At 45.6% G+C, this 19,752-nt stretch overlaps 2 protein-coding genes across 2 annotated transcripts; one reads left to right on the forward strand and one right to left on the reverse strand.

Annotated features, from left to right (window-relative positions):
- Positions 1–456: 456 nt before the first annotated feature.
- Positions 457–10,715, reverse strand: LOC144166141 (uncharacterized). The gene is made up of 4 exons (XM_077695747.1): positions 10,617–10,715; positions 8,901–8,999; positions 2,135–2,300; positions 457–904 (listed from the first exon to the last, which is right to left on the reverse strand). Exons 2-4 carry the CDS (start codon positions 8,949–8,951, stop codon positions 726–728), a joined length of 396 nt encoding a protein of 131 aa, XP_077551873.1. The 5' UTR covers positions 8,952–8,999; positions 10,617–10,715; the 3' UTR covers positions 457–725.
- A 4,146-nt stretch (positions 10,716–14,861) lies between these two features.
- Positions 14,862–16,356, forward strand: LOC144166056 (chymotrypsinogen A-like). Its single transcript, XM_077695717.1, has 2 exons — positions 14,862–15,092; positions 16,136–16,356. Exons 1-2 carry the CDS (start codon positions 15,029–15,031, stop codon positions 16,354–16,356), a joined length of 285 nt encoding a protein of 94 aa, XP_077551843.1. The 5' UTR covers positions 14,862–15,028.
- Positions 16,357–19,752: the final 3,396 nt, after the last annotated feature.

The following is a 19,752-nucleotide window of genomic DNA, read 5'->3' on the forward strand; positions in this document are numbered from 1 at the left end:
TTACTTGCTAACCAGATTGTGAAAAGGATTGAAGTCATACTTTGGTTTTTGCACGTTGTAAAAAAACCTGCACAGTTTTTTTAACATGAACTGCTGGAAGCTGCAATTTTAGTTGTTCAATTAAGTTGCCTCTAAGCACCTTGAAACATGGTGACAGCCATTGAATATGGCACGATTTGTTCACCTCCTTTTTGCAACTTCACGTGCGGCATGTAGTCTCATTCATATATTTTACAAATTAGTCATCTCTCATTACTGGCTTAGTAACGCCAGCCGTAATTGCTGGACATACAGCACAGGGTAATTTTGCCGGTTGAAAAAGCAGGTGGCGTTCAGCGCCATAATTGCATCTGGTAATTTACCCTTCTGCATACAAAAACACACTCTCATAAACCACTTATCGCCAGCGCTTGTGCCCATGCAGTTCCAGGTCCTGCAAGAACGACCAGAGTTCATTTTGTGGTGCTGCCATCTTTATTGAGACATGCGAGGCATCGTTTAATAAAACGTAGCAGCAAGGTGTTACGAAAAAATGTTCTCGAAGTACAAAGAAGCCGTAAAATGGTTGTGCGATGACACAAAAACGCTGGAAGTTGGTTACCATTCATGAGGGGTGTACTTTGCGCGCTCTGAACTGGGGCACAGTGAAATAGGACACTCAAACAAGCATGGTGTGCGCTCTGCTGTCTTTTCCGTAAAAAATACCTCCGTCTCCGTTCAGCCCACTAAGTGGGTACCTTGGTGCCGGCCACTTCGTAGGAGTTAATCCAGCCGCCGGTGTCTTCTTCGATTTCGTACATAGCCGGGGCCTGCCGCTGTGGAGCCTCGGGGCCGGGGCCACCGTGGGGCCAATGCGCCTCGCCCACCGGCGTCAGCGGAGGGGCATGCCGGTTGCTCGGTGATCCTGCATGCATGGTTCGGAAGTGCGCCACTACAAGTTTTAGTGCAGTGAAGAGGGGCAATGAATTCTGCTTAAAGTAGTGACGCAGCTAAAGCACGAAATTGGCTTTCACTGTAAAACAAAGAACAGAAAGAAATGAATTTCTTTTTAGGATGTTCACTCACCTTCTTTTCCTGTGCAGACTAAATTTAATTATAAAGTAACTGTTTGGCACTAGATTTACGCCCCACGCCTCTCAAATGTTAAGGGGGACTCACCTGTTAGCATTCCTGTCGGACTTGCTACTTCAGGACCCAGGGGCTTAAAAACCATGGGGCACCAATGCGAATAGTTTTGCAGATTTATGAAAACGCTGCAAATGGTCTAGTTTGCTTAATTTGAAAAATATGTCACTTCAGTACTGAAATAACAAATAAAACTCTCGCTTGCTAGACAGCTACTGCCATCTAGTGAAAACAAGATAAACCAACATGTGCTTTTTGTTTACTTTTTTATCTCATAAAGAATTGGTATGTTTTTAAAAGAAACCAACTATGCCGTTAAAAACATTTTCATGCATCAGTGCACATATTTTGTATCGCTACACGATGCTTTTTAAGCCCGTGGGTCTTGAATTAGTAAGTTCAATAGGAATGTGATCAGGTGAGTGCTCCTTAAAGGCATAAGTTTTTGTGGCCGGAAACCACGCACTCTGCGCGTCACTTCCGGGCGGAGGAGAAGAGGCGGTGACGTCACTGCCTCTGCATTCCGCCATGATCGCCGTGGTTCGCTTTCTTAGCTTTCGTTCGTTCCGCATTTCATTCTGGGCATCAGCGCTCGGCACCAATCGTACTGCGCCGCCAGTGGCGGCGAAGGCGGTGATGGCATCACCGAAAATTGTCGACAAGTCTTGTTTTGACGGAGGTAGCACAGGTGAACTAATCTCCCCAGTCGAAACCGCAGCAATTTTTTTTTTTCGGTGTTAATTTCATTTCGCCATTGGTGCGTGCGCGCGTCTTCCATTTCGTAAATGCCACACGTCCTGTAAAGACCATAGCTTAAGTGAATTATAGCCCACTCGTAATGAGACAACTACTTTTACTCGCAAACGCGGGTAAGCCAACGATAAGCTGATGGCAAAAAGTGGATAAGCTCCCGGCATAATCCCCAGCAGGCTAATCCAAGGTTTCTGTTTTCACCGATTTGCAGCCGTCAACAAATACCTTATGCATAAATGCACGCATGCTTTCTTACCCGATTCCCCGACGTCTTCTAAGCCAGGTCTGGGAACACCCGGCTCTGATCTGTTGCCTCTATTGTCCGCCTCGCCGAGAGAGTACGTCGTGTTCGGAAACGTGTAATCTTCGTCATCTGTCATGCAGTAGCCACCTCGGCAAGTTCCCTCGGTTCCATCCGGTATCTGTCGACAGGTAGGCAAAGCAATGAAGGAAATGTCCAAAAATCATAAAAATTCAATCGTGTCAGCAGATAGTGTCATTATGTGGCCTGCGTATTTGTTGCGTCTGGACCGTCAAAACAATGTTACATACCCAGCTTTCTCGCTCAAAATTACAACCTCTCGGGAACCTAGCAAAACCACCTTAGGAAAATGACCTTTGGCATACAGCTAGAAGCCAACGTGAAGATTGAAACGCTAAAAGAACATTTCAGGTTTTTCACTATTTTTTTGTGTAATTCGCTGTCAAATCTAACTCCCCATGCATTTCTATGGGATAGTTCCCATGGCTCAGGAACCCAGTCGTGCAACGTGCGCGACTTGAAACTGTGCACAAAGCAAGTATTCATCCCAAATATTAGCTGTGCAAAATAAGTTTTCATTTCGCTAAAAAATTGCAGAGTAATCACTGTTGAAAGGACTGCCATGAGCGGGAAATCTGCACATGTCCCGGGCAAAGACTTGTTTGTCATAGTTATGGCCACCAACGGGACTCTACACATGTTCGATACGAATAACCTCGACGTGGAAAACTCTCTCGTCTTTCTAGGTAAATAAAAAGTGTACCGAATTGCAATCACCTATTGTAATAACTGAAATTCGGTGACAACCGTCGCGCTGGCGGTGGCAATCTATCTAAGCTTTCTCGGTACTTTTGGAAGACTGTTTGTTGTCTTGGCCACGGCGTTACCTTCTGCGCCTGGTACTAGCGCTCATTCCATTGACATAAAGAGCCCGTGAGATGCTTTATAGTGCCTGGTTCTTGTCGGGAATTTTTGTTCTTTTTGGAGACCTTGTCGTTGCCCTACTCCAGTGTTTCACGAATGGGGGTCCTTCGATTCCAGGGTTCCACGAGGGCATTTCAGGAGTCCGAGAAGCCCTCCCCGAATACTCTCCCCCTCCCCCTTCATTCCTTTTTCGTTTTTGCCAAACGCTGCTGGCGATGCAAAAAAAGGTGTCTTCAAAGAACGACCCGTTTATTTTTACGCTGCGTAGTATTTTTGCGCTGCGTAGCCGAAGTATGAACGTTGGCTTTTTGCACAGCATGAGAGCTATGCGGAAAGGCTACATGTAACTTGCACTGAAGTCACTTGTGTTAGTGCACTGTGGGCACGGTGAAAAGCGGCGAACTTATGTGCTGCCCTTAGCTCGAGTAGCCCTCGAAAAGCTGAGAGCAGTGCTGACGTCATGTGCGAGGCATGTTTGGGTAACATTTAGTCCCAAGAGCAGACTGCAGCGTATCATATCACCATGGCGATATGATACGCTTCAGCATAAACGCCAGACACAGAAGGCGGGCATTGAGTAAGTCCTTGGGTGACCTTTGCTGCAAGTGCAAATCGTTTGGCAGTATGATAAGAACCTGCATAGCGCATTGTGTGGTCCCCCGTGACATTTGCAAGCCCCAAGGGGTCCCCGACAGACGCATGGTTAAGAACCGCTGCCCAGAGTGTTGTGTGGCGAATCAAATTGGGGTTTTATGCGCCCAGGCAACAGGGCTGTGTGAAAGGCACGCTGTAGGGGATGATTGCGAGTAGGGGATGATTGTTGATGAGTCAGTCAGTCAGTTAGTCATTCAATTGGGCGCTTCATATTATACCTCTTTACCACCTTCCCCACCTCTTACTAGACCTTGAGTCTCCCCTTCCGAATAAAGAATTATAATAATAATAATAATAATAATAATAATAATAATAATAATACCTATAGATAAGCACACTGCCGTGCCACCACACGGACACGCTGCTTAGTGGGTAAGCCGCTACCTTGGGACGCTCGTGCAAGCATGCTTCTAAAAATATAACCTTTTGTATGTACGGCTGGAGCTGAAATTAAACAGAGTTCGCGCGTAATTTTAATGCTTCTACACCAAGTAGCCTGCCAGTTACGAACATTCCGGACATATTGCCTTCTTACGCCGCTTGTCTGCCTCAAACGAAATATGATTTCCCTTCACGAACGTGTAAGACTGCAATTTTATTCGTCCTTGCGTCAGCACTGCTTTCTTGCCCTCAATATTTCTTAGTTAGAGATGAGTGGTTCCTAAATCCTCGGTGCAGGCAGCAATGGCAAGCGCAAACATGGGCAGTTCAAAAGCAATAGGTTACCTGTCTTGCTTCCTTAGTTTTTTTTTTTTTGTAAAAAACAGGCTGTAACGTAAGCAGTTTTAAAGAGATACCGTTTCTCAGCCCCGTTGCTTTAGTTATCATGGTACACCAGCGCAACGTGTCCATGGGTATCTGATGCAGCATTTAGACCATGGACTTCATCGCCGCAAACTGGTTTTTCACAATAATAAATTAGATTTACAGATAAATGTGAGGTAAAGAACTGCGCGCTAAAACACGCCATTGGGTCAAACATAGGGCCGGAACTTCATGCTGACCAGAAAAAAACGACAGGGAGGGATCTTAAATTAACTAAAGATTAGCCGCCTATCGACTCACCTTGCTGCAATTGTCGTTGAAGGACGAGTATACCGCCGCCTCTGCGACGTAAATGTCTCTCTCTCTCTCTCTCTCTCTCGGTCTATCTATCTATCAATCTATTTATCTCTCTATCTATCTATATATATATATATATATATATATATATGTATATCTGTCTGTCTGTCTCTTTCTCCTTCTCTCTCTATCTCTCTCTCTCACTTCTTCCCCCTTTCCCGCTTTCCCATCCCTTTCGATCCACCCACGATAAGAAGGTTTGGTGAAGTCAATTCGATTTTCCCTTCGTGCCACTGCTCGCGCCATCTACTGAAACCTTTTATTATTACTCTTGAACTTGGAACACTGCCACGAGGTCCAGGCTCGCGCGAGCCCTTTCTGCGTTGTCTGGTCAAAATATTGGTTCTAACACGTATTTTTATTTGCAATCGGGAATATCAACCGCACATTTATTTTCGATTATAATTACATTGCGAGTACCAGACGCGCATTGATGTTTTTTGCGCAACAGAGTTAGCATGTAGGAAGTATGTTTACAGATTTAGTGGTTCCCTATACAAACATATCGTCCAATTCTTTTCAGTTTTAGCCGGGTGGCTGAATCGAAGGACCGACCGACCGACCGACCGACCGACCGACCGACCGACCGACAGACAGACAGACAGACCGAAATTTTTCGGGTTTAAGCTGCCCAAGAAAGAAGTCTGCCGCCGTTTATAACCGCCTACAGGCTTCTCTGCTCAACATTGGGGGTGGAACGAAACAAGGCCCTAGAAGACGGTGGGCAGGAGCTGGGCAATTTGCGATCGGGGAATTGTCTTATAATTCTTTGCGTTCTTTGCAGGTTTCTGTAGCGCTTTCGTCACAGCGTAATTCATCCGCCTGCGCGCTCGTCTGCTTTCAAAGCAGCGCCTCCTTTACTGCTGCGACACCTAGTGATGTATTCTAGCAATGCCGGCCCGATTCTTGGGCTCTGAACCAGATGGCGGGGTTCACTCGTCTCCTTCCCGCACAGCGTTTTCTAGCGAACTTTCTTAACAGCCAATTCAATGCGCACTTTTTTAAAAAACAACACGTATTGCCTGAAATGTGCCAAAACTACCTGTACCGGTTCTGCTAACACTGTTTACACATATAAGCCATGCCTCCATTTGCAGTAGCATCGAAAGGTTTCGCTATGTGTACTGTGTGCTCGCCATTACGCAAGCAGTGTCCTTTAATAGACCAAGATTTACGCGAATGTTAATATATTCGTTCTGGTACAAAGATGACGCCAGTGGTTTCCCGCAGCACGAAAAAAGCAGGGACCAAAACTGGGTCATCACCCTCAAAGCCACACATTACAACCCAAGCGAAAAAAACAACTGGAGGACGATTTGGACCTACCGAAAGCACAATTGCTTCAGTTGGACCCATTTGAAAATGCAAATGGTTCCATTTGGTCCAATTGTGCTTTCGGCAGGGCGTAATGGGCCTGCAATTGTTTTGTTCGCCTGGGTTTGTCTGCCTTATTAAGGCAGACAAACGCATTTATCCAAGAACTTGCTAAACCATCGTGAGCCTTTTACTAACCCTGCAAGGTTGTCGTTCCTGCTGCCCGTCCCGTGCACCCGAAACGTTGGCTGAGGCATTGCGCTAGTGACAACAACGTGAGGAATTGAATTGCACGCAGCGGTCAATATTTTTCTATTGACGATGGACAACGGAGACATCGGCGGTGTGCTAGAAGACGTCAGCCGAAGACATCAGCTGAAGACACCGCGTATTGGAGACATAGGCACGCGTTTCCCAGATTTTCCAGTGATCTCAATTGTTCCTTGGCCTTCCACTGCAGCGGTTTTCGTGGTCCGGATGTAACGATGCGTGAAACCAAAACTTAAAGGGCCCATGAGGACAAAAGACAAGGTTAGTTAATTAAGAAGACGGCCTTTTCTCGATAACAATGATACCAATATTACCCCAAACTTCAAACAAGTCACCTAGGCATTAAAGAAAATAGATGAAGCAGTGGCCACTCCTTAGCTCCTTTCTGACGAGAGGTCTATGATTATACCGAATCTTGTTTGCGCGGTTATCGAAGTCACCACTAACAAACATGACTGGGTGGTTCTACTGGAGCCTCCAGTTGCGTTAGGCCGTATAACTTGAAATAACACCAATAAGTATGCTTTTGTTGTTTTCCTGAATTCAGTAACTGGTGCCGCTACTGTCACTGGTGACGTCGTGTACCGTGAACTTAGTGCTGAGCACGAGGTCGCGGGTTCGATTCCCGGCCGCGGCGGTCGCTTTTCTGTTGGATGCGAAAAGCAAAAACGCCTGTGTATAGGAGATTTCGGCGAAATTAGTCCGGAGCCCTCCACTACGGCACGCCTCATCACCTGCGCTGCGTCGGCGCGTAAAACCCTACAATAAATCAATCAATTACCGTGAACTTAGAAATGATTTCATTATTTCTTAGTGTTTTTTTTTTGTTAGAAATCGTCTTTGGGTGCTGGAGTAAGACTGAGTGAGTTAGCAAAGATTAGTTCTTGCAAAGTGAGGTCGTATATAGTCTGCATGATCCCTTTTAACCTTCTGTGGTACTTTGAATGTGCCCTGACACGTATCCCCATAGACGTGCTGCGCCACATCAGTTTTTCTCTAGCCCGAATGAGTTAATTGTGAGAAGCTACCAGGCTTGTTCGCAATTATAGTAAACTGGGCCAATTTCTTGATGATTACAGTAAAAACGTGGTTGGAACAAAGTTGGAAAGGGAACATAAATTACTTGTTTTAAACGACTGCTTATACGGCCCTTGTCTAGATGCGCTGTCAATTAAAGAAAGGAACTTTATGATATCTCTGTTGTGCCAGTCACTTCGTTCTAGTTTATCTCACTGTAACAACTTTTATGGAGTCTGAATTGCACCTATATTTGCGGAACTTAGTTGACATGGCCTATTGTCTACATGCTCTAAAAATATACAAAAGATGAGATTATTTTGCAGTATTGTGTACTTCGTGATAGTCCATTTACACGCCGCGGTGGCTGCTTTTCAGGTGCCGGAGAAAAGCGAAAACGCCCGTGAGCCGAGATTTCGACGCAACATCCCAAGATGGTCAAGATTAAACCAGAGCAAAATGGAGAGACGAGCTAGTTGGTGACCAACCATGAGTGAAACTACGGTATGTTCAGACTACCGACGTAAAAGCCATATCGTGATCTAGGGACGTAAAAAAACGGCATGCCACGCAGTTCGATTGGCTGAGACTTGAAATGACGTCATTCTCTAAAGTTATTACGGCAGTTGCAGCAACAGTCTAAACCCGGCCTTAAGCGCAAACTGGCATAGGGACAATAAAGGGAAACGACACCAGCGCTGGTGTCGTTTCCCTTTCTCGTCCCTGTGTCAGTTTGTCGTTTCCCTTTCTCGTCCCTGTGTCCCTTTCTCGTCCCTGTGTCAGTGGAAGTTACGAAAGCCCACGTAAACATAGAAGTACCGATGCGTACTGCTGTTGGTACTGCGTGCACTATGCATGGTTTAGCTGGACAGAACTGCGGAGCTTTGGGGTAGTCTCAGATGACACTGGCTTATTGACGCAAGAAATGGTGTCTTACGTGATCTTATTTGTCGAGCGAGCACTGTGTTTAACGAAACGATTATTTTCTCCCTGAACAAAAACAAACCAGGTTCAAATATGGTCAAATATAAACCAGAGGCAGAAAACGGCTTGCCACGGTATGGTGGTTGCCATATAGGTACACTAACGGTAAACTAGGCTTCCCAATCGGCTGCAGAGCGGACGGTTCCTGTGATGTTATTGCAAGACCACGAAAACTCACGATTTAGTGGGAAAGTCAAAATTTTAACTTAAATTGAATATTCTCTCATCGTTTTCATCCTGACAAGCACTGGGGACGCGGTAAAACACAAAATCTTTCGAATAAGACGAACTTGTATTTTGTCTTCATGGCTCCATTAAATTTCAATCATGGATTAAACCGGAGCCATCCACCATGGGGCGCCTCATAGCTCAAGTGTACCTCGGTGCGTTAAACCCCATAATTAATTTATTGATAGCCCATTCCGCTGTAACAAAGTTAGCGCGTAATATTTCTTGCTATGTTTGTGGAACTTACCCGACATGGAGTGCCGTCATGTATGGCGCCGAAATACCATTGTTCGCCCATCCATTCTGGATGGCAGAAGTAGATGCACTCTGTCACGTTTTCTGTGAACTGAACAAGCAAGTGCCAACAGGGATCACACGCACCGAACTTCCAGAAGCCGCTACAAGTTCAGGGGTGCCGGAAAGTGCTTCATCCTATACCCCTTGGTTTTTTTTAATTCGTGAGTAGGCAAAATTTTCAGTCAAAATGCCCTCACTTCGAAAAGTTTACATCGATGCACAACATCCTAATACATCTAGCATGACTGTATAGAGGGCGAAAGTCATGTTTTTAAATTGCCAACATTTTTACACCAATTTCGGTGGTTATCTTTGTCGTCTGGGAGCGTGGGCTCTGTGGCTTTTTGAGGCGAATAGATGGTTAACCAGACGGACTATTCCTAATCTTATTACAAGTACGGGCTAATACGCATACAGCCGCCACTACAACTGCCACTTCTACAAATGGTGAGTAACAACAATATTAATGAAAGCTTCATTTGAGCTCTTCAAAGATAAAAAAATAAGGCATCAGAAGAGGTGCAAATCTCGTCACTAATTTCCGACGAGGAGCTATGCACTTGGTAACGGGCAGTTTTGAAAGACGTTAATTCGCGTGTAAAAGACCCGCCGAAAGGGTCATTCATGATGCCTAAAAAGTTGTTTAACATGCGTTGTTCACCGAAAATACCTCAAGCACCTTTCACTGCAACATATTCAGTTCCACATAAGCCTTCCCAGAAACTAACTGGAACGAAAAAAAAAAAACAATTCATATTTCGATCATTGAAAGTTTGGGCACGTGTACTCAACGGGGCACAATATATACGGCTAACTCCTTCGCATTTCGACTGCAATAAATGTAGCCACTTCCCCTTGAGTTATCAAAGTATCTTATTCTTCGACAATGCATATATGAAGTCACTTGATGTTGTTTGGCCTCAATTTTGCGTTTCTAAATTTATATCCACGCCTTCGTACAATAGTTCTCAAGCTTGCGGCGCCTTTGCAATTACCGATATTCGTAAGCATTTCGGTGAATATGCACTTTTAGAAAGAACCACCCATCAATAAAAACCGTAGCAAATCCCTGTGATTACGGCGATGACTGTGATGTATGAAGGACTCCACACTGGTTAGGGGAAATGGCAAAGTTCATGTAGCCTGCGTAAGGTAATTAGCCATTGCGTTCTCTCCCTTTTTAAATTAAGGCTCGTATTCCCCTCCCAATTATGCAGCAAACTTAACCCTGATTCTACCATGTCGTCCCAGCGTTTTTCCCAAGGCTTAATCTCCACTGCAGTCCTGTTAACGCTTCCATCCTTCGTGAACTCAGAAATATGGAAGAAAAAAAATACTTCAAGCATGTCACTACTTTCGAAAATGGTCTGCTGGAATTGTTTGAAAGTCAGTGCTCATGGTATTTCAGTGTGCCCTATTTCTACGCAGAAAGTACATAGGGCAGACTATAGAGACTTAAAGCCACGTATTTTCACCTTCTGCCTTCGCTGAAAAATTACACATATTAAAAACGTTACTTAAAACGTGGCCCACATGTCTATATTAGAAAACAACAAAACCACCGCCAGTTGCCGATAGCATTTGAAATGTGTAGCCACAAATTACGGTTGGAAAGCTAGTCAACGCGGCTTCAAAGTGTCAGCGCGTTCAAAAGTGAAAGCTTTACCGTGGTGTTTGTGAATCCATGGGGCGCCTCTCCCCTAGCTTTGTCTTGGCACCGATAGAGCGGGTTATCTTGAATAGGAGCTCCCTGGGACAGCTGTGTGACGCCTGAGTGGGAAAAAAATACACAAATTGTAGTTACGTAAAATGTTTTGTTAAGATGTCATGGAAGTCACACCACGAGAATATGAAATCGAACGGGGCAATGCAATTTTAAAGCAACTCTGTATAAGATTGATGTAATGCAGATACACACGCCTCAAATATACAAAATTGAAGCAGTCAAGTGCGAAGCAGTGATTCCCCAGAGTGAAGCAGTCAAAAGCTGAATCAGTTTGACTGAAGCAGTCAAAAGCTGTCAAGTGCGAAGCAGTGATTCCCCAGAGTGGCTGCAGCGCCCTCCCTTGACGAGTTTCAGTATCAGCCTGGAGTTGATACTGAAAATCGTCAAGAGAGGGCACCGCAGCCCCTCAAAACGCCTACAAAGCGACATTGAATTGAGTTTTCATTAATCTGGGGTAACTCATAAGTTAATTCATAATTTAGTCCTTATTTTATATTATCGTGTACTTATTAGCGTCCTAGCAACTTCAGCCTCCGTGGCAAAGATCACCCCCAACACTTTGCATTTAAGGAACGTGTGCCTCTATGGCACAATGGGATTGACATCGGCTTCGTAACGCGAAGGACCCAGGTTCGATCCCAACAAGGGGAAGCCGGGATCTTTTCGAAGCCTTTGTATGGTGCGCGACGCCGCGTTACAGGCGCGGCGTTACTACGATAGCTAGATACCGTGACTACGGATGAGCTACGACGACAAGCCGGGCCCCTAAAGTGCTCCGCATTTAAAACGTATGGTTCCTTGCACTGACGAATCCCCGCGACAACTGGCTACGCCATAATACTTCGCAAGACCCCCCACCCTTTGTGAGGCTATGACCGGGCATATTCGCATTGCGCTTTTCCCGACAGTCAACCACACTCGGGCAGAATTCAACGCGCGTTGGGCCGTCGCGCACATTCTTCCGAGTTCTTCCTCGCATTGGAGGCGAGAGCGTATACGTTAAAATGATTTACACGCTTAACAATGACTTTCGTCTATAATGAACAGCTTTACAGCCTAGAAAAAACACAAAAAACAAACTGCAAAGAATGTTATACGACAAAACACCCTTTAAAAGTGTTTTTATTGTGTTTTTGCTAGGCTGTAAAAAGTCTTAGTTGCACTATACATCATTCAAAGAGGCGATAAAGACAAATACATGTTTGGTTTATTAGAACGACTGCTTTGTCCCGCTAACTGTAATACCAATTTTATCGCGAACTTCGAACAAATAACGGAGATATTAAAGAGGACGTGTGAAGCAGTGCCGACTCTCCAGTCACTTTTCGGCAACTTCTCTGTGACGCCACATAATCTTGTTTGGGCGATTGACTGCCGCCTAACTAACCCATCGCAAAGACACGTGACTGGACGATTGCAGTTGGGCCTCTAGTTTCGTTTGATCGCATCACTTGAATGCTAACGTGCAGGTAACTACGTTTTTAGTGCTGGCACATTGGACGTCACTCCTGCCCATGGCACGTCACTGCAGCACGAACCTTGTATGTTTGTAAGTGCAGAGCACTTTAGGGGCTCGTCTTGTCGCCGTAGCTCGCTCGCTGGACCCAAGTACAGCCACGCGGCATTCCGTCGTAGCGGAGTTCCGTCGTAGCGGCGTCCCACAGAGGCTTTGAAAGCCAAGCGGTTGTTGCGCACTGCGACCGAACCATCTAGGAAACACTAGAAGAAGTCTGTGCGTGTATTTCAATACATTGCTATTATTTTAATTGTTCTCCAATGTGAACACCGAGCTTTGTGAACACCTGATCGAGCGGACACATTGACATAATTTTGGGACTGCATACTTGCGACCTAATGTTCCAGCTCCCGGTAGCGGAGGAAATCTTTTTTTTTTTAGGTTTGTGGTTCAAGTTCCGCTCTTGACGGCACCTGCTGGTGCTACCAACTACGACACAAGAAAAAATTTGCGACGCTTGCAGTAGTGGTGCAAGGCTGGAGAAACAACAGAGTTGGCGACCCCTCTTCCTTCGTCCGAGACCCGGCTGTTGCCTCTCACACGAATTTCCGAACTTGCCGCTGAACGTTCTCCATGATTGGCAGGCCCGGACCGTTTTGTCAGCAGCCTTTCACATCTCTCCCAAAGTGGACCGCGCTAGCACGCGCTAGAACCGGTGGCGAACGGCTTCGCGAACTCGGCGTCTGTAGAGCGAGCTGTTCTGTTTCCCACTTGAGGCGCGAACGCACGTGAACTGACGAGTAGAACAGCACGCGAGAGATCCCGCCACTAATGGAGTGTTCTCGAAGGTCGAGCGGTGTCGGCGCGCTCGATGCCGTCATAGCTTTAGGCGAGGCTTGCCTCCGCCTACGCTGCTAGGCGAATGTCGTGCCGGGTGCCTCGCACCGGTGGAGTTTTGCGTCTTTGTCGTTGATTTTTCGAAAGCTACCGGGCCAACCTCAAGACTAAAACGCCCTGCTGTGAAAAAACACCCCTTCTGCGACACAACTCGACCCATTCTAAACACCTGAAAGAGACATTATCAACTTTGATTTCCGGAATGTCCTGGCGAAATCTTGCCCGCACCATACTGCCAGCAGGCTTGACTACCAGCTAGAGCGGTTGCAGAGCGCTTGTAATCCCACGTCTGATGTAGCATCTCCGAAGAAGGCGCGCGAAGGCTCTCCCACGCGCAGAAACTACGGAGGGCCGGTAAAAGGTATCGGTTGGCCCGTGTATGCAAAATGTTTCACACAACGTGAAAAATTTGCAATCCCTTCCTGAAGAAGGTTGAGAGAAGCACGAACGCTAAGATAAGAGTGCGTCCAACCTTCGCTCAAAGTGCGTTCAATCAATCGTCAAACCTCAAAAGACACAAATTGCAAACAACCAAGGACGAACCCGTACGACTTTTTGCGCGCTAAGCAAATGCTTTTACGAATAATGTAAATGTATAACGATACTTGGTTTATGAGATACAGGTGTACTATTGCCCACCTTCGTGATCAATTTGCGTGTGCGTGTCTTCTATCTAGAACCGTTCCTTTTTCGCGATTTTCAAGTCACCATTTTGGCACAATGAAGCCCGGTTTCACGCACGCGCACTGTGTCCAGCGGAACACTCCCGCTGCCTGCACACGAGCTCTGAAAGAACAGAAACACCGAGAAAGAATTTCAGTCGGGTAAAAGCACCCTAAAACCCCATGGTGGACGGTTTGGAAGCCGTTTCTTTGGGGACTATGTAGATACAAGTTCAAGGTGCGGAGTGTGCTGACGGATAGCATTAGCATCATTTCTGGGGTTCGAAGCGCAGAAATTGTCGCTGCCAGTGACTACGAGGACGAGTCGGACGAAGCACTAGTGATGTAATCGCTCCGAAGTAATGACCGGGTGGAATGCTGCCCTTCGGTTCTGCTTTAGAGTATACGCGAGAAGGAGGCCTTCCGTTACATTCGATCGTTGGGCAAAAACGGCTGGCTCTCGCCTTTAAGGGCAAAAGCAGACTCTAATCCCAAACTTTTTCAGGCATAAAATAGTTGGAATGTCCTACTGCTTCCCAATCGCAGTGTACTCTTGCTATTCTTCGCTTTTATTAGTTCGAGATTCAGTTAATTCGAACTGAGATGGCGTCTCCTTGCAGTTTCTAATATCGAGCTTTTTATGTGTAATAATTAAATACTCGTTCCCCAGTGGCCAATTCCGGCATCAGAAGCACAGGGGCCTGGGTTCATCCTTTCAAACTGTTAAATGGCAACCCATTTTGGTTTTGAGAATTTTTCTAAAAAGCGCATCTTTCATGATAGCGGCGACAAAGGACACACGGTAACAGACACGTAACGTATCACTACGGCCACGGACGACGCAGCACTCCGAATGAAAGAGCACCAGAAAAATTGTGCTTGTAACAAACTATCGACACCCGTCACAATAAACTGAATTCATATCAAACTCTCATTTGCGGAATGCCGGCCTCCAGCATCAGCGTTATTTTCACGAAACCTAATTCCTTAAAAGCAATTACTTTGAACACATAATTCCGCCGACAGCAATATCGCAAAACGTCATCACGATAGCGCTTGGACGCACGTCAGCACAACGGAACAATGGGAATCCGGTAGGACAATAGGCAGGTTATCGAAGAGTGATAAAACTCATCTTCGAAGCACATTCAAACTGTCGTACGCAGGTTATCGGTAAGACGATACTGCGGCGGTCATTGCTTCTGGCGCACGCACCTTCATTCACGTTCCGAAAACGAAGTGGTTTTGTTTTCCACGAATCATCTGGTCCCCACACGGCCACTTAGCATCAAGACTTGAGGGCAACTTTTGTCTTCTAACACATCAGTTAAATTATTATGCTGAAGTTACTCGCTGTGCTCTCCGCAGCGCTATGCGTTGCAGCCTTCCCCCACGGTACTGGTATGTAACAATTTCTGACTTTTTATCATTATTGATTGTCTTGTTTGCAAGTGACGGATATTATTTCCAAGAGTGTAGTGATCTGGAATAATTACGACTTACCGTAGACCTAGTACTTTTATAAAAGCTAAGAATCAACCTCTGCACATCACTCAGCCAAAGGCCCAACCACCGCCATTTGCTCGAAGAAACGATCATTCTAAGTTTTTGCGGGGATCACGCTCCAAGTATGCTTCGCCCTGCGAATGGTCTTCAGATTTGTACGGGAGTTTCACGCTGCAATATGCAAGTTTATTATAAAGTGACCTGGCCTTTAATACGGAGAACCCACAGTTCGATCTTTTCGTGTTTAACGAGTGAGGAAGATAAAAGTGGCCGATATTTTGTTCCGGTGAACTACTTCGATCATGTTATATCCAGTTATCATATACAAGGGCAAATGACACCATATCTTGGCATGGTAAACTGTTGCATCACTTCTGCTTTTAAAACTTGATAATATGGCGAGCCTTACAAGTATCATATGCTGTAATCTTATTTCCTGCAATACTCACTACGCAATCGCATTTCTTCACATTTGTAATCGAAACCTCGACCTCTCCCTAATTTGCGCATGTGATCATATTATATATAAAATATTTTTTATTACTTCAATGGTCTGTATGTTTAACAGGAGACCAGGGCTAAGGCGAAAACCACCTGACAGGGTCCCGGCCCCCTTGCCACGTTAATACATCACTTCACTTAATACATTAAACAGTTCTATCACAGTAACTCGCAACACAATGCAGAAAGGAAAGCATTGAAACTGTGCACTTATCGGTTTGAACAATGTAACGGAATATTTCTGCAAAACAAGAAAAAAACATGAACATGAGCATTTATACGTTTTCTGCTGTTCGCTTAAAATACCGTTCTACAAGTAGTCATTACAACATTTTGATTGTTAGCATTCGTATGGCGTTCAACGTGTTCATGGGCCGGAGACATTAAACCAGCTTCAGCTTGCATAGCATGCATCCTACGTTAACGCCTTCCACCAGCGCAGTCCGGCTGCCCTGGCCCGCGCTGCCCATCCGAGTGCGGCACGCCGGCCATTCAACCCCAGCTCGACCCGGAGGACAGGATCTACGGCGGCCAACTGGCCGTTCCGGGTAGCTGGCCGTGGCAGGCTGGCATCTACACGCACCGCTACTCGCATTTCTGCGGAGGGGCGCTCATCAACGACCGATACGTGCTCACGGCGGCGCACTGCGTCTGGTAACGTACCAATCCCAGCCTTTCCACTCCGTTTTACAGCGAAGCTGTTTACGCCTAGTGTTCCGTGCATTTTTATTCCGCGTCAAGAAAAACAACGAGCGTCCTTTCATTGTTCGCGCTCCAATCACGGGTTCCGTGTATTTTTATTCCGCGTCAAGAAAAACAACGAGCGTCCTTTCATTGTTCGCGCTCCAATCACGCGCGTGCATAGTTTCCTCCAACTCCCCAGAGGTGGCGCCAGTCGGCCACGCTGGAGCACGATACCAAGCTTCCACGTATCTTGGAGAAAGAAAAAGAGAGAAAAAAACATTTATATGACCTCTGTAGTGAAGTGAAGCCCTAGTCCGAGAATCTGTGTTGCCCTAACCGTCTTCGCTTGGGTCACCACGAGAGTCTGGTCCTCCAGACGACTGATAGTCAACAGTGTCTCTTACAGCTCAGGGGAGGTGCGAGGGAGAGGGGAGGCAAGGATGGGCTGTGTACGAATTCCAGGAATGTGTGTTGGAGGGTGCCTACTGAGGGCAAAATTTTCAGGCTTTGAGCGGGCTCGTGCGTTCGTTTGTTTGCTTGCTTGCTTGCTTGTTTGTTTGTGTTTGTTTGTTAGCTTGCTCGCTTCTTTGATTGATTGATTGATTGATTGATTGATTGATTGATTGATTGATTGATTGATTGATTGATTGATTGATTGATTGATTGATTGATTGATTGATTGATTGATTGATTGATTGATTGATTGATTGAGTGTGGCCGAAGAAGGCGTTCATTAGAGCATAACTAACTCTGCCTCCCGAGCACGCGGAGACGGCGCCGCACCGTTAGCGTTGTCTTCGACATTAATTTTCGCACAAGTACGGCCCGGCGTATTCCGATTTCGGCGATGCATCACCCACGAAAGGGAGAAAAGGAGGAGTGCGAGAGGGAAAGGCGAAGGGTTGCGGGGCTGTTCTGCCGGCGCACACACTCCCCGCTCTTGGCCCGGCGGCCGGCAGGCAGTGAATACCCATTTCTTTCCTCCATGTGAAGCGGCAAGTGTTTCATTCGCGCGTTGGATTTCGCCTTCTGGGACGGATGCGCTGTTATTCAACCACACTCCTAGTTCTGTATATTTTAACGAAGTTAGAAGTGCTTCAACTGTGTCTGTGTTGGATTTCGCGTCCGCTTGTGATACCCACCGCTGTGCGTTTCGAAGTGCTTCAACCCGGTCGTTTGATTAAGTTTTACGCTGCAACAGTGTTCTAGGTAACATTACCTAAATACTTTGTAATCCGTGCTGTTTTGCAATCGCAGTGTAGCATTCGCAAATCGTCGCGTGAACGGTTGCTACGCAAGCGTGCATCCACAGTTCACCCTGTGATCGGCCGCCGCTGTGAAAGTCAACCTTTATTATGAATGAATTCCTGGAGTGTGACAAATAGAAATTTAGCCTAATGCCCCATAAAGTTGGGCCTAAGTCACGCTGGGAATACGCGATAAGTATAATCACTTGTAGCCCACCTCGAACATTTTGGTACTCAGATTTTCTGACGATTGCTTTCAACCTTGTCACGATGGTTGCACTTTCTGCCCTGCTGCTTTTTATGCGGTCGCACAAACAACCGGGTTGCTTGTTTTGTTTTTTTCTTTATCGTATCTAGCGCTCCGCCCAGACGAAATGGCAGTTGGCACTAAAGTTTCGCCCAGGCAGAATTAGAACTGTCAAATACTCCTGCTCTGATCTTCGCCTCTTAGATTAGACACGCAGGACTACCTTTGCACCGCCTCCTCTTCGCGATCGTGTGTTCATGGGTATTTTTCTTTTTTGCTTGCAAGCCCCAATGGTGCTAGCACCCACATTTATTTGCGAGTTGGAATATGAAGCCTCCACTGATGACTTACGTTTGTCCACACACACTGACCAAAACAAGCTACAAGGGGCTTTGGTATCCAGTATTCTTACGCTGGAGCATGCTTCAAGGCATGTGATCACAAAAGCACTTAAGTTTACAGCAAATACAGGTTCTCAAATTGACTGAAAAACTGAAACATAACATTAAGCCTTATAAATATTTACCTAGTATGTGTGCTAGTTCTGCATCAATTGCTAAAAAAAAAAAACCCGCAACACATGCTAATGAACTGATCATGAAAAAGTGACGTAGTGAATAGTAAATCTGTCTGCTGAAAACAATTTTTTAATAAAACTACAGATTTGAATATAGATTACATGTTGCAATGTATGGGCATATGAAACAGCAGAAACCAAGTCCCAAAGCTCGAAAATTCTTTATTAAATGCTTTATAACCTCAAATATACATACAATATTTTACGTGCCCATCACGGTTTAGGCCAGGAACATCTTGGCTCAAAACTTTCCACAATTTCTCAGTCAGCACCTGCAACACCAAAAGAAACAAATAAACGCTTCCTTTTACAACCACACCGCAAATGCCAAGTGAATCTAAATTCACAATTGATGGTGTATTTTGTCCCGTATAGGGCTACATTAATATGTACACAAAAGTTAGTTTAGCCTGCTTTTGAACTATTCTAACTGCTTATTCTGAATTTTTTTTCTACGTGACACCAGAGATCCTTTGCTGATGCAGTCTTGTGTCTAAAACCTGCTTTAGTCCCTTCACACCAAATGGTATTTTTGACTTTTTTGAGAATTTGTACAAGGCCAAATCATGGCTTACACTAGTAGGATTAAAGTTCTGAGCTAGACTGCTTTGATCTCTGATCTCGTTAACAAACTGCACTGCCTTTCCCAATAGCTAAGCAGGTGCTTACAGTGTATCTGACAGAACAGCTGTCACACAATGGCCATACAGGACAACTGGGTCGGTTTATCAGTCAGGAATTACATGAGGGGGCACTACGCTGAGCCTAACTCATCGCACCACTGCTGCAAAAACAAAGTGGAAAAAGATTCTATTTCGGGGGTTGTAGTTGCCAAGGCCACTCTCGGGCTATGAAGCATGACACAGTGCTAGGTTCGATCCACGTTAATCCTGACATTTGGGTATCTTAACACGCACTGAAATCTCCACACACGGGCGTTTTCGATTTTTTTCTTTTTGCCTTCACTAAAAAAAAAAAGGAAAAGAAAAAGTCCTTGGGCTCAGCTGCACAATGCTTTAGGAACTGCGGCTGCTGCTCAGGCACAAGTTGGAGCCATTACTTGACTAGGCACCAATCCTCAAGAGTTGAAAACTGATTTCAGCGCAAAGCGGCAAAACAGAACTTTATTAAAAACAAGAGAAGTGGGAAAGACCTTATAACAACACGCGCTAAAGAATGACCTTTTTGAATAAACACAGTGTCACTTTGTAAATCGTCAATGCCTGGATAGCATATCCTTCATGCACAAGTATACTTAGTTGCTCCTTTAGACCGACAACGATGGCCAGAAGAAGTCAG

Source organism: Haemaphysalis longicornis, unplaced genomic scaffold (genome assembly GCF_048455015.1).
Source record: "Haemaphysalis longicornis isolate Haplotype H1 unplaced genomic scaffold, Haemaphysalis longicornis Haplotype H1 scaffold_16, whole genome shotgun sequence".
NCBI lineage: Eukaryota > Metazoa > Arthropoda > Arachnida > Ixodida > Ixodidae > Haemaphysalis > Haemaphysalis longicornis.